The 15,969-nt window shown below is 25.3% G+C and overlaps 1 protein-coding gene across 3 annotated transcripts; it reads right to left on the reverse strand.

Moving 5' to 3' along the window:
• Positions 1-516: 516 nt before the first annotated feature.
• On the reverse strand, positions 517-11,236 carry LOC132924008 (ATP-dependent zinc metalloprotease YME1L). 3 transcript variants are annotated; one of them, XM_060988063.1, is made up of 15 exons: positions 10,723-11,236; positions 9,858-9,977; positions 6,669-6,915; positions 6,107-6,220; positions 5,763-5,945; positions 4,515-4,609; positions 4,339-4,429; positions 3,690-3,842; positions 2,528-2,660; positions 2,361-2,463; positions 2,075-2,300; positions 1,843-1,994; positions 1,636-1,782; positions 1,407-1,568; positions 517-1,104 (listed from the first exon to the last, which is right to left on the reverse strand). In XM_060988063.1, the coding sequence occupies exons 1-15, from the start codon at positions 10,753-10,755 to the stop codon at positions 973-975; spliced, it is 2,091 nt and encodes a 696-aa protein (XP_060844046.1). In that variant the 5' UTR covers positions 10,756-11,236; the 3' UTR covers positions 517-972. The 3 variants fall into 3 exon arrangements, with proteins under 3 accessions (XP_060844046.1, XP_060844045.1, XP_060844044.1); XM_060988062.1 differs by having other exon boundaries at positions 4,515-4,597; positions 6,065-6,220; XM_060988061.1 differs by having other exon boundaries at positions 6,065-6,220.
• Positions 11,237-15,969: the final 4,733 nt, after the last annotated feature.

Genomic DNA, 15,969 nt, shown 5'->3' on the forward strand with positions numbered 1-15,969 from the left:
GTGAAAATACTAAGCAAGAAAATGTTCTTAATAAATTAGCATTGGAAAATTAATAGTTATTTACTGTTGTTCTATAGAGACGGATTATATGATGTTATAAACCATTATGATTAGAGGAAGTATCTATCTTTTAATTAGGTAAATTAATTAATATAAATTAAAAAATCTTTGTCTCCTTTACATTACAATAATGTATAAAGATAAATATTACAACATCTAAATTTTGTACTAAACATTGTTTTATTTTTATTCATAAGGAAAATAATATAGGATTACACTAATGAGTGGTCTGTTAATTGAGGAAATATTTTTTTCATTTACACTGTGCTGATTATTTATATATATTCCAGTGGAAACTAACTATGTAATTATGATTCACCTTACCGGTGAACTATTTATATTTAGAAGTTCAAAATCAAACAAATCTAAGCCTTACTTAGCATTAAAACTTGGGTACCTAACTGTAACAAATGATCTGTCCTAGGAATTACAATAAAAATAAAATAACAATACATATCTGTTTAGAGTTCACCTATAGAAGGCTTATAGTTTATTTCTTAGACCTCTTAAACTAAATTGTTTTCATCTGTCTATCTACAAAACAAGATAAAATAATAGTGAACATAATTTGTCAATTTTGATAAACTGATAAAATATTTTTTTTAAGAAATACAATATATTATAACATAATATTTTAAAAGATCTAGTCAACAACTAAATACCTAATATTTAAATTCAATAATTTAAAAATGTTTACAATCCAAAATAACTCAGTAATTACAGTTAATATACTTTACTGAATAACAACTTAAAATAATGGCTTAGGCATTGTACAAAAAAAAAAAAAAAACATAAACATTATTGCAAATAGGATTTCCATTTTTAATAATTTGACAGTGTCTTTATTTATTTATTTGTTTATTAGGAAAAACATAAAGCTTAATTTATAACAAAAATTATAGCTTTATACCATTATGCTTTTTTACGTAAAATTGCTTTAACGTCTTCTGCATCTAATGTTTCATACTTAAGTAATGCTTCGGCCAAAAGCTTATGTTCTTTATGGTGAACATTTAATATGCTTTTTGCACGTTCATATGATTCCTTAAACATATAAAAACATTAATCAATAAAAAAAATTAAACTTTAGTTTATATTCAAATATTTAATTACAGTTTAAAAAATTATCAAATAATAGTTGATTTATAAAAATTAAAAAGTAGATCATGAATCTTATGATAAAATAAAAATCAATAGCTGTTGACCAAATTTAGTAATACAAATTAATACATGGGAAGGTTGGTTTAGAATAAAAAGGTACACATTTATAATAGTTTAATTTTTAATGGATCTTAACAAGACATGACTGTATTTTAACTATAAATTTTAGTTGTATAGGTTTTTACCTGCATGATTCTTTTAATTTCATTATCGATGAGTTCATTTGTAGCTGGACTTAGATCATTAAAACTCATCATTTCATTTGACTGAGACTCGTGTGTACGAAGTCCTACTTTATCTGACATTCCAAGTTCTTTCACCATCCTAGTTGCAATATTGGTAGCTTGCTAAAGAACAAAATCAACAATAAATTGCTAACATCATTCTAATAAAAGTTATTACAAGTTTACAAACTTTTAAATCATTTGATGCACCAGTTGTAACTTTATCTGGTCCGAATATTAATTCTTCAGCAGCCCGTCCACCCATCATTGTATCCATTAAAGCTAACATTCTAGCTTTTGTAACATGGTATTCTTCTTTTGCTGGTATATATGCAGTCTATAAAAAAATTGTGTAGAATAATATGGGCACTAGAGAATATTTTATAGAGATTCTTACATGGCCTAATGATGATCCTCTTGGCATTATTGTAACTTTATGAAGTGGATGAGAATCTTTGGTGAAATATGCAACAATTGCATGTCCACCTTCATGGTACGCAGTTATTGTATTTGCTTCCTCATCAGGAATCTTTGATTTTTTTTCTGGGCCTAAAATTTTATATGCATGTGTTAAAATATCATAAAATTATGAACTATAATTATTTATTTTTATCATAAAAAATAATAACCCATTAATATTTTATCCCTAGAAATTTCCAAATATTTCATAGATACAGTTTTAGCTCCATCACTTGCAGCTTTAACAGCTGCTTGGTTTACCATATTTTCAATATCAGCACCAGTAAAACCACTGGTCCCTCTAGCCAAGAGATCTACATTAATGTCCTTGCTAAGTATTTTCTTTAAATATAAGTTTATTATTTGTTTCCGTCCCGCATAGTCCGGAAGAGGAACCTACAAATTAAATTAATTTAAAAACAATAATAATATTCAATGTATTATATTATAATTTACGTCAACTTCAATGTCGAAACGACCTGGACGAAGCAAGGCACGATCCAAATCTTCACGTCTATTAGTAGCTCCAAGTACAATAATATTTTGATTTTGATGAAACCTAGCAGAAATAACAAATATTTACTAGTTAATATAAATAAAATAACATGATTACAAATATTTACCCGTCCATTTCAGTTAGTAACTGATTTATTGTTTGATTTGCATAGGGATGTAAAACAGAATTTGTTCTTTTTGCACCAACAGAATCAATTTCATCAATAAATACTACACAAGGTGATTTTTCTTTTGCTGCTTCTAAAGTTGAATAATAAATAAATTACAATAATATTTATTTAGCTTAAAAAATGCATACATAATAACCACATAATAACAATATAATGGTATATTATTCACTATATGTAATATAATTGATCAAATAAAAAAAAAAAAATCAGATACATATTAATATAATCATGTAAATACTAAGATAAATAAAAATATTATTATAATAGTTTCGTTAATCCATACGGAATTGAGAAAAGGAGTCATTCGGATTACCTATAACTAGGGCCCAGATTTAAATATCATATAAACCAACAAAAAATGCTCTACATATGTAGACTATACGTATATATATATACATAGCCTTTTTAACAAAATAATATCTTTAAAAAAAATTTACCAACATTTTTTTATTAACACACAACGATACAAGCGATAGGAAAATTACAGTTTAACATTGAGCATTTTTTATACTTAAACTACTTTTTAAACCAAAAAATAATAGAAAAACAAAATATCAAAATTTCAAACTGTATACATACTGAAAATAAATGTAATCGCGATGTACCTATCTCCAACTGACCAATTTATATATTTTTTATTTGTTTGTACAAATGAAAAATAACCTAGAAACTATTAAATATAATCTTTTGAATATCACTTTTAAAGTATTTGTTACATTAAAACTAATTATGTACATGGAATATATTTAATTAAAACACTCAAAAAATAATGCACTGCATTTAAATATGAGCTCTATTCTTAAATTTATTATTATTATTATCGTTGTAATTAAGTTACCCATTTAAAATGTTAAATTTTTTTCTAAAAAATGTATGTGAAAAATGTTGTGTTAAACGATTATTATAACTAAGTCTTTCGGATTAACGATACTATATTGTTACTATAGATCTAATTATAAGAATATTAAATACTGATATTTAATCAATATCTGTAGAACAATAAAGTCACATTGAATGATTTCAATAAATTTCTAATAAACTTCTGAAAAAAATAAGAATATAGATTGGGTAAAACTATAAAATATTAAATAATGCTTACTAAAAAGATCGCGAATTCGTCTAGCGCCTTGTCCAACTAAAATTTCATCAAATTCAGAACCAGCTGCATGGAAAAATGGCACTCCTGCTTCTCCGGCAACAGCTCTAGCTAATAGTGTTTTACCGGTTCCCGGTGGTCCAACAAGTAGTACACCTTTAATTTATAATAATTATTAATATCATTTTGATTGATTTTTACTGTATTTTCTTTTTGAATAGGTAATAATAAATTTAGAGAATTTCTTATTTGTTATAGTAGGAAATTTCTGGTACCATCTGACATCTATTGTAATACTATTATTGAAAATAGATCTTGAGTAATACAAATATTTTTTAAACTAATATTAATAATATAAATATTGTACAACAGTTTATTATAATATTCATAATAATTAAGAAGATTTGTCTTAAAATAAGTAAATAAGAAAGAAAATTTTCAGTTTATATTAAATTAAATTCATTGAAATTTAATAAGACTAAATTATTAACACAACAATTTATTAATATATTTAAAAGTAATATATGTATAAAATGAATGATGACTATATTATTTTATTTGTATTCTTTATACAATATCTACTCATTAACATTTACTCATAAATATTATAATTTTTGAAAATAGTTGTGTAACATTTAAATATTTATAATACCTTTTGGTAACTTGCCACCTAAAGACGAGAACTTAGTTGGATTTTTAAGAAATTCTACAATATCTCTCAACTCTTGTTTAGCTTCATCTACCTTTAAAACAAAATTAAACAGCGCAAAATAAATACATTTTATTAAAATAAACTTTTTTTATTATTTAATAATATAATAAACTTACCCCTTTAACATCATTAAAAGTTACTGTAATTTCTTCAGAATTTACTTCAATCTGATTAGAGAGTTGTATCTTGAACATAGTTCCTGTTAATATCACTAAAAATAAATTAATGAATATAACAAATATACTTAATCTAATAATTTCTAAATTATCTAAAAAGCAAATTCAGTACTGATTACTTGTAATTAGTAGTAATAATAAAGACATTTTACAAGTATATTCTTTACTAAGTGTCAGCCGTAGACGTTTTAAAATGGACAATTAAATTTTAAATACATTTGAATATTGGAAAGAAAAAAATATAGATAGACATAATATTATTTTATTATTATATTGTTTACTGTACACAATTCAATTTTATATTGGTTTCAATACTTTTATCTTTTGAAAAATCATAAAACTGGATCATTCAAATTTCACCAGAAAACCACTATCCACTTTTATACTCAGGCTACACATACCTTTGTTCTTACTACAAAAACTTTTATAACCTTTTTCAATTTTGTTTTATGCTCAAACCACATTGATAATACAAAGTTACTATTATAATAAAACTATAATATTATAGTAAGTTATTATATTAAATATGTATCACAGCATTCATGAAAATTCATCAAAATGTAATATAAAAAGTTTTGGTTTAATGCTAGGTTTAATCAAATTTAATACTTCATCATTCGAGATATAGATATCCTAAATCTTTTATCAGACAAGAAAGCTTAAACTGATTTTTGTCATGTTTAATAATATTGGAAATAATTTTTGTGCACTAATAAATTTCACCTATTTTAATCCCATTATGTATAATATTTAAACATATTTTTGCAATAATACATCATGCACATAAAATTCCAAATGGCCACAAGTGTACTGATCAAACTAAATGATTGATATGAAAATATTTTTTTACAGTAACAAAATAAAATGACATCAGATTCAACAACTCTTAATTTTTAACTTAATTATTTTCTTTTGCTAGATTATATTGAATACCAAGCTTTTAGTAAAAACAAAAAATAATTTTTAGACTACCAGAAATTCAATAAATCTAATTACTATTTATACTTTAACTTTCACTAATTAAAATTTTATCTCAGATTTTGTGGATATAAATTTATTTTCTAAAATGTTGGTTACAAATTATACTTAAAAATGACTGCTGCACTTTTTATAAATTTGTTAAAATAAAAGAAGTGTTAGTCTATAAATACAAATATAATTAAGCATAATAATATAAATATATATTACCAAAAATAGAAATCAACGAACTAACTAACAACCCAACTATAAGTGAAGACTGGACAATTTTCCACCATTTTTGAGATTTGGTAGTATTTCCTTTTTGGTCTTTTGCTACTAGATATCCTTCCGCAAAAGATATTTTTAACCTATCTAGTTCTTCTTTATTTAAGTTTTCATTTTTTAATTGATCTACAAAATAAATATACATATATTACTATAATAAATTGTAATTTATACAGTTTAAAATTAAATAAATAAATTACAAAATACCTATGCACATTATCACAAAACTACAATTATTTATTTACCTTTCAATTTATTAAATTCCATGCCTGAAAATAAATCAGTACCTTTCAAATCACTTCCTTTGGGAAGTAAAAGCATTTCTCTCAAACGATTTATCATTTTTTCATCATTTTCCTTACTAGAAATACGTTCAGTCTTAAAGCTTCTGAATTGAACATCTAAAATAAAATGTTTTGATAAGTAAATTCTTAAATACAACTCATAAATGGTATTATTTAGATGTACAATAGTAGTGTCATAGAATAATACAATAAACACTATGATGAATTTTCAAAATAATAATTTCAATAATTCAAAATTAATTTTATTATATCAAAAAATGTCATTGAAAATTGTTTTCAAGTACGTAAAACTCATTCAATTTTATAATTAAAATAATAGTTACATACTACATTGTAAAGTAATAAACAAAATATAACGACTATAAATAAATTAATACATATGATAAAAAAGTATTCTAAAAATAAATTTATTAATCAAAACAATTAGAAGGTCATTGTGTTTTTTTTAATATAGGTTAAATAGAAAATTATGGTAAAGAACTCTATTGCTTAATTTTTTATGTACCTACCATGAATAATTATAAAAAATAATAAAACTAAATACCTGTGAAATAAGGTCTAGGACGATGTAAAAAGTGTTTAGCAGATGAATCACGTGTATTTGATACAATTAAAATATGATTTTTTATGTTGTCCACAGTATGGTGACATTTTAGACCAAGTTTTTTATTCACTGTTTTTTGCAACAAACGTACAATGTTTTGATGTTTCTTCATTTTACAATGAACTGTATATGTGGGCCTGTTCTTTAAATACTCATCCACTTTTTTAACAGGTATATTATCTAAAAGCTAAACATTTATTAAATTAATATATATAAATATAATTTTAACTAAAATAAATATAATTTTCAGATTTTAAATAAATTTAGAAATATTAAATATTACTATTGTCTTTTGTAATGTAAGACTAGTATATAGTATATAGTATATATATAATAGGGGTTGCCAACATGACTATGCACGCGAGCCACATATATTAATGCAATAATGTTAAGAGCCAAATTATCTAATCTGTACTTTTATACCACAAAAATAATAAAGATAGCTAACAACCGATAAACATATCAAATTACGAAATATAAAATTATAAAATAATAATAATAATAATAAAAACATTTTTTTTTTTTTTTTATAAATGTAGGCAAAAAAATTTTGGTTTTGTAAATAAGACTGCGAGCCGCATACGTCGATGAAGAGAGCCGCAATTTTGCCACCCCTGATATATAGTATATAGTACTGGAAATTATTATAAAATTAATTTTTATTCTTTATATTGCACTTTAAAATAATGATTTCCAACAAGATATTATACTCACACATTATAGAATTTAATAGTGAAACTTGTATTTTATAGTTATTATTATTTTTCTAAGTATTTTGATTAAACAATATATATGAACAAGAACTTTAAAGGAGAAAATAAGGGAATGTAGATAACCACTTTGTTGTATATTAGGTGTCGAGTGTATCTCATTTTTGAGTAAGTCAATGTAAAATATGGGTAAAATTTGAAATGTAGTAAATTATACACAAAATATAATATTGAGCGAACACAGTTTATTAACTCATATTTATAAGTACTTATATATACATATATAACATATATATATATTGTACATATTATAATATACCTATTTATATTGCTACTAAATTAATTAATTTTACTATTACTAATGTTAGTAAAACTACGATAGGTTTAATTACATTTTAATGAAAACATTGTATTTGAAAATATTATGTTTATAAAACCCTGAATAAAATATAATAATATACCTACGTCCTACAATAAAGTATCAAATTCTTTAGAAAAATTATTGTTCTTTGTTTAAATACCTAATTTTGTCCAATTTGGAGCCTTGTGTTAAGTTTTCAAGCTACTTACCTAAGCATATTTTTTTTTATAATCAATAAGTATGGAATAATAAATTATACCATGGATAAAAAATACTAACTTAACACAAACATTTAGTAAAAATTTCAGTACCTATAGTTATTTGTTTTAGAGTTACATAAAATAAAAATAATAACAGTTTGCATAAAAATTTTTGTTTGACAATTTTTACTTTAACCCTCCCCCCCTCAAGTATCAATTGAAGCCGATTTGCTATCACAACCACCTTCAAAGTTTAAAATCTTATTATGCTCTTAAATTGGTGATAATAGACAGAAAAAAACTCATCATTAAAAAATCAATACATAATAAATTTGCTCAGAATTTAAAAGTTTATATAGGCATTTGTAGACATTACATGGACTAGGGTTCCCATAAGTACCAGTTATGCTGGTACACTACCGGTTTTTAACTAAGTAACCTGGTGGCCCAAGAAAGAAGTGATTTGTCCCAGTTTTAAAATTTTACTTGATAAAATGCCGATTTTTAATTAGGAGAAAACATTATTATCTTTGATATTATGGTGATAACAAAAAAGTTGTTGCATTTAGTTTTGTTTTGTCAAGTTCAAATTCAAATGCAGCTTTGTGTGTTTTCACTCATGAACAGTACATTTCAAGAACAGTAGAAGCTTTATCTATTATAAAAACTTACTTCAATAATCATCTTATGAAGAATTCTACAGCCAAATTTTGGAAAACAAATTTTTATTGAAACAAGATCATGGTTCAGCCAAATATTTAATAAAATCCATAGGAGAAATCCTGGATCCAAAAGTTCAGAAGATTGATCAATGAATTATTATTACATTTGTTTCTTTATTTTATTAATGACCTTAGCCATAAAATTTGATTAAAACGCGTGTAAACCATAATTAATAAATAATATAAATAATAGGTTTTTGTATATTACTTATTGTTGCATACATAATTCATTATAAAAAAAATTAACTTGTCGTTGGTACACATATAGTTCGTAACATGATTGCTACACTGTGAGCGCGGCACACTTTACTTTTTATATTATTATTAATTGATCGATTAACTTTAAAAATTAAACCAAACTTAGAAATATGTATATTTTTATCCTTTACAAAGAAGTTAATAAACACTTTTTATGTACAGTTCATAATTTATAAAATAAAAATAAAAAACTACAATCTTATTTCAAAAAATTATTTTTACTTTATCATATGCTCTTTACATATTGACACGGTCATTTAATTGGTACTGTCGACTTTGTCTAACGATAACTTATAGGAAACAGCAAATAGCACAATAATTTATTTTTATAAATATTTATAGACATGTTATTTGAAGGTATTTATAGTATCAGATTGATTTGATAATATTTGTACGAATAACACTCAAAATGCTATCTGTGTGAGCGGCGCGCTCACATGTGTACCAACCACGGGTTAAATATTATTTATTTAAATTTATATCTATTTAAAATACCAGGTTTGAGAAAGTATAATATGGTAACCCTAACATAGACACAGGAATACAGGATGCCTGTAAATCATGTTTTACAGGATTATACTTAATCAATTAATATAAAATAATTAAAATGTTGGGTATAGTTATATATTTGGTATTTGTTAAACTGTTTATATTGTATTAATACAAACAATCTATACACCTAATAATAGTTTCAAAAAAATATTATAATATTAACTACTATATTAACATTTTTGTTGGTTAAATTGTTAATTTTTTAAACATATTTGTTGTGACTATTATTTAATAAGATATATTAAGATCTTTTATCAAATGTTCGTTAGAGTACTCAGTTTTCAAGTTACTAGTATTACTACTTGTTTTAAATAATATGCAATTACCGATTTAGCATAGTCTGGCAATATATCTTCAACAGTTTTGTTTATGATATCAATTTTATTTTGTTTCAATTTAGATTTCTGGCCTTGAATGGTGATTCTAAGTGGAAATGCTGCAGCTACCTAAAAATATATAGTATTTAAAAAATATATATAATAATACTATATTATATAATATAGTATTTAATAGCTGTTATTAACCTAAATATTAATAAATATTGAGTAATTATAAAGCTCAAATAAAACAAATCAAAATTTTTTTATTTTAATAGATACACGTAGATATTGCATAACATTACTCAACATTTTAGTACACAATGTATATAGGTAGGCGTTGAGGGAAATTAAAATAAATATCAATACCAAAGTATTGAATTTTAATAATTAACAATTATTAAGTTAAGCCTTGTAGAATAATTTTTTTTTCTTTATAAATAACATCCTTAGTTTTATAATCAACATTAAGGTTAATAGCTAGAAATTGTACGTCTTTCATTTGTTACTTATTGAACGGATTATTTAATATGACATAAATTAACAAGCCAGATTAAAGGGAAGGGCTAAGAGGACCATGGCCCAGAGCCCCTTAAAAAGAGGAGCTCCCCAGAATATCAATAAACACTTATATTTTTTTTATACTAGGGCCCTCAAATATAGAATAGGTCAGGGCCACTAATTATATTAATTCGGCTCTACTAAATAGGGAAATGCTATTGTCGACAACACCGACATATAATGACTATTATTGTAGCTGACATTGGAGAGTGCTGTTATAGTTATCTACACCCATACACTGAATCAACAATATATTATGTACAATTTCAAATTAATTAAATAAAAACATATATTATTGGTTATCGCAACTCACCTGTGTAGGTATAGTAAATCCTAGTGTGAACATAATTGTAGATATTCGAAGTGGTAGTGGGTAGCGGATGACAGCCTAGGTACCTGATAATACTATATTGACAATTACAATATGATTATAACGACAGAACGTTTTCGATTGCAACGGACGACCGAAAACTATAGTATACTATAGCGTTGTCGGAGTCGATGGGAAACATTCAAACGGTGACGTTCGCGGTGTCTGAAATCGTAGGAAAACGAATCGATATTTTCTTCTCGAAAACGCGTGACGACGCACGGACGGAATTGGCCAGTAACGATTATGGTTTACGATGTAATATTGACGACGGTGGTGTGCAGGAGTCGAGTCACTCGTCGCTACCGCAGTCGGCAAAAGAAGTCGTGTTAAGCATATTAAGCATAATTTAATACTTTAGCCGTTCCGCGTAGCGCTTTAACCTAGTAAAATACGAAAATGGCAAAAAGAAATGTTCTCTGTTCTCTCTCTCTCGCCCCTCCTCCGACCAAGAAGCTGATAAGAACGGTCGCACGTACACGATAACACGACTCTTTACAATAAAATACACGAAAATGATCGCCGCGTCGTCGCGGACAAAGGGTACGCGGATATCTGGCGGACAGATGGCGCGCGAGATGTATTGGCGGCACGGACCATGAATGTGCTGGAGGCCGATCGAACGGTCCGAACATTTTCTGTTATCACGACCGACCGATCGAGGTACCGAACCACCGGGGCACCGACCACCGACCGTGCGGGCGGCGGATGCGAACTACCTACTGGACTAGTGTGACTACTGACTGCCGGAAAACGTTTTCATAACGATATCGTGGCCCGCGGGTCGTCCGTTGGCAGTTCGGATATTGGGCACTGCTGCTGTGGATGAGATGATTTTGTAAGTAAATCGTACACATATTTTTTTTGTTTTTACAACACGTACTCATCCCGTTGGCACGCCGAAAAATATATCTAAACGACGTTCTGCGATTTTCGAGCGAAACCACCCAGAAAGCGACTGACGAGACGAGACCCGCCATATTTGTTGTGGTGACGCCGATATAGCGATCGCGCAAGAGAAGTTTCACGAGTTCTAGTATTACCCGTCAACAATGAAACGATCGCAATCTACATCATTTAATCATCACAAGAGGTTCAAACCATCGAACGGTAGTAATAATGTTGCTCCGAATAATTCACCAACCACTTCCGATAATCTCATTTCGGTGAGTGCGACGGCGACATTGTCGAATGCACACGACATTCAAGGTTTGGAGTTTGGCGTAGGTGTTTACGTCAGCCCAGAAGAATGGATTGCTGATGAAAGTTTCGACTTGCCACAATACACCACTATATGGACTCCTGATTAAGTTGTCAAAACATCAAAATACCTACCACTAATTTGTGTTCAAAGGAACAGGTAAAACTGTTCCTTACAATAATGTGAAAGACTTGTAAAGATCTGTTTTCATACTACGTACTGCCAGAATTCACATTTAAGGATTCCAGAAATACATAGATTGTTTTTTTTTCCATTCTCATTCATTATAAATTACTTATCTACTATAATATGATTAATAACTACTTTGGTTTCTTAAGGGTCAGTTGTACCGTCTCCGAATAAACTCCGATTAGGCTTAATCACTGATAACAGATATTTTAACCGGGCTAATTTCGGCTGATTAAACTGTGATTAACTTTAATCGGAGATGGTATAACTGGCCCTAAGTCAATATCATCAATATTGTCTTTCAATGAACAATATTCACAATATAATAGCTTTACATAACTTTTTTGAGAAGCTACACAAAAAATCAATATTTATAATTTATACTGAACCTTAATTAGTTATAGTTGTTATAGTTAAATTATATAGGTAAGCATCTCATCTTGAATCTCATCAAATTTCATCTGCTCGGAGTTATCTATGTATTCCTGTAAATTCATTTTTATGATTTTTGAGTTTTCTTAAGTTAAATCACTTATCTATTACAAAAATTATAGAAGTGAATATTATTGAGATTTGGCATATTTTTTTATATTTGTTTTTCAAATAGTAATGCATCTTGTAAATTTAAACTAATATTAATTTATTTTGAGACAATATTTAAACAAATTTGTTTTAAAAGAGAAAACAATTCATCCCCTGACATCCTCTTATTGTCTATTTTCTAAAATTAATTATTCTAACAATATATTTTGTAACCAATAAGTATACTAACTGGAAAAACAAGGTATTTAAATATTATTTTAAATAAATATAAATATAATCCTGATAAATATTTTTTAAAACTAAATATGTATTTTATAACTATTTTTATTATATTATACCTACTTTATATTTGTTAAATTAAAACTTAAAAGTGCATTTATTATATTATAAAATATATCTTAATATACTGCAACTACAAAGTACAATTTTATTTTAATAGCTTATTATTAACTATAAAAAATTATATTTATAATAATAAATAAACATGTTATAGTTATACTTATATATATTATAGGTAAATTATAATCATATTTGAAGACTAATTTGAACTAATTTTGTAACTTTGTAAAACAGATAAAGTATAAAAAGTTTATATGTTATATATAACTATAGTATCTATCTGTAGCAGAGATGGTGAACTTGTTCATATACGCAGGCAAATACAAATTGTTGATTAAATATTAGTTTGTTATGTAAATAATTTAAAAGTATAAAGAACAAGTTAAACATTAAATTATTAAACAATTTAAATATATTATGATATTTTTTTGAAAGTTGTGCTTGTCACTAAAAAATTATTTCCAAGTTACAAGCATATCATAGGTTCGCCATCACTGATCTCTAGAAGTTATTGTTTTGTATTTAATTATGTGTTTTACGCATTGTATTAAAAATGTTTATGTTATACGCTTAATACAATACATAGTTGTATTCTTAGTGGAAAGTTAGGGACCAGTCTTTACAATATGTCTTTTACACTGAACTGTTAGCTCAATGTAGGTACTTAACATTTTAAATTTATTAATATTTAGTATGTAATATTATGTTCTATCAATATCTAATAGCTGTGTTCATAAAAAATAAACAAGTAAATAATTTATTTTGTATAATTTTAACAATAAACTGAAATAAGATTTTAATATTTAATTTAATAACCGACTGTTATATAAGTAATCATTATAGTCTAAAGTCTTAGAAATATATTTTTATACTATAAATGTTAGTGATGCAGAACAATTGTAACTTGTATATTTATTTTTGATATTGATATTGATGTCAATATAAATACATTAGATTTTTTATTTTATATTTTTTTTACATTTTGATTACAAATTTAATAATTTTATCAGATATTAACAATTATATAGCAAATATAAATATCCCAATATTTTTTAATAATATTTATTTATATTATTTTACTGTTTATTATGAAAATTTAATATAAAATAATATTTTAAAAAATATTTTATTATAAGTGTAAAAAAATGATCAATCAATTTATTTTTGATATTATGATATTGGTAGGTATTTGATGTTGATATTTATAAAACGAAAATATTAATACTATTAACATATTGTACTGCATCACTTATGATTTTGTTAGGCAGAGGCATATATTAAATAATAAAAATACATTCTTGTAATTTTTTTAACCATACTTATAATTAATCTCAGTATGTATGTAAGTAAAAGTTAAGGATCAATAACACAATTTCAGTGCAACTATTAAAAAACCTATTATTTGTAATTATTGATTTAAAATAGAAATTAAAATACAACAAACATTTTTTATCCACAAATTGAGTTTTAGTTATATTCCAATTACCTACATCAAGTTTAGACTGTTGCATAAGAACAAACATAATAAATGAAAATCTTTGAGCACTATATAGATGTGATATCATGAAAAAATTATAAGTAAAGTAAAATTAAACAATTCAATGTGTGTCAACAACATTTAAAACAGTTGTGAATTTACAAATCCATCTAAAAATACAGAAGGTTATACACAAATGGGTTGAGTTTAAGAAACATCAAACAATATTATTAAAATAGTACAAAGTCATTATAACGATTAACTAGATTTTAACAACTTTCTGTAGTCTATTAGTAATACTTGGTTTTTAGAATATGGTTAATGTATATCTTTTTATGCTGAAGTAGTATAACTTTTTGATTATTTAGCTATGATTTATACAATCAAAAGTGTTTTTAAATCTCAAATAATACTTTGAACTTTAAGCTTATTGCCAAGATAATAGATACAATATATATAATTATTAAATGTTATAATTAGAATACCTATAGTTAAAAGATTGGAACAAAGTCTATATAGATTATTAATAAAACATTTTAATTAAATTAAATAATTATTTTATTTTAATAACTTATTATTTATTCATGATATCACATCTATATAGTGCTTTAACATTTTTTAAATGACTATTTTCATTTATTTAACAGTTTTTACATGAAGTTTTTGTAATGTTATAATATCACATAATTATTTTATTTTTATTTTAAATGGCAAAACATTAAAAAATGATTTACAACTATAAGAAAGTTGTAATCAGATAATTTTTGAATATAAAATGGTTGAAGTTTGAGAGTTGAAATGAGTCATTTTTCATCTATCAGATGTATGGGGTTTTAGAACTAAATGATTCTTTAATCCAGGCTTGTATAAACCTTATAACTATTTTTAATTATACTATCAATTTACATATGTAAGCACGGCACTAGAATTTTTTTCCAGGTGGGGGGGGGGGTAGAGAGGCAAATATTTTTTTTTACACGGACTAAGGTTTTTTCAACAATCAATAAGGTTATTTAAATAAAATATAAATATTTTTGTATCATATAACATAATAGGTATAGCTATTAGCTATATAGTACAAATGTTTTTTATATTTTATTTTTATGCTCTAAACAGTCTAAACAGATAATATGTACAAACTTTTGAATAGTTAAAAATGTTTTAGGAATAATGTTAAATATTTTTTATATACCTTATATTGTAAGAAAATGTTTAATCATAGACCTTCAACAACTATATTAATAATGATTTACAAAAATAATAATTTCTTTATTAGGTACTTTAATATTGCATACCTTTGTGAATAAATAATTATGTTTCTTTTTACTTACATTTCATAAATATAAATTAAAGTATTTGTGTTTAGTAATGAACAAATGAATTTGTTAGACTCAACTTTAAAGCAATGATTTGGGATACCTACGTTTGTTTATTTTGAGAT

This window comes from Rhopalosiphum padi, chromosome 3 (genome assembly GCF_020882245.1).
Source record: "Rhopalosiphum padi isolate XX-2018 chromosome 3, ASM2088224v1, whole genome shotgun sequence".
Lineage (NCBI taxonomy): Eukaryota > Metazoa > Arthropoda > Insecta > Hemiptera > Aphididae > Rhopalosiphum > Rhopalosiphum padi.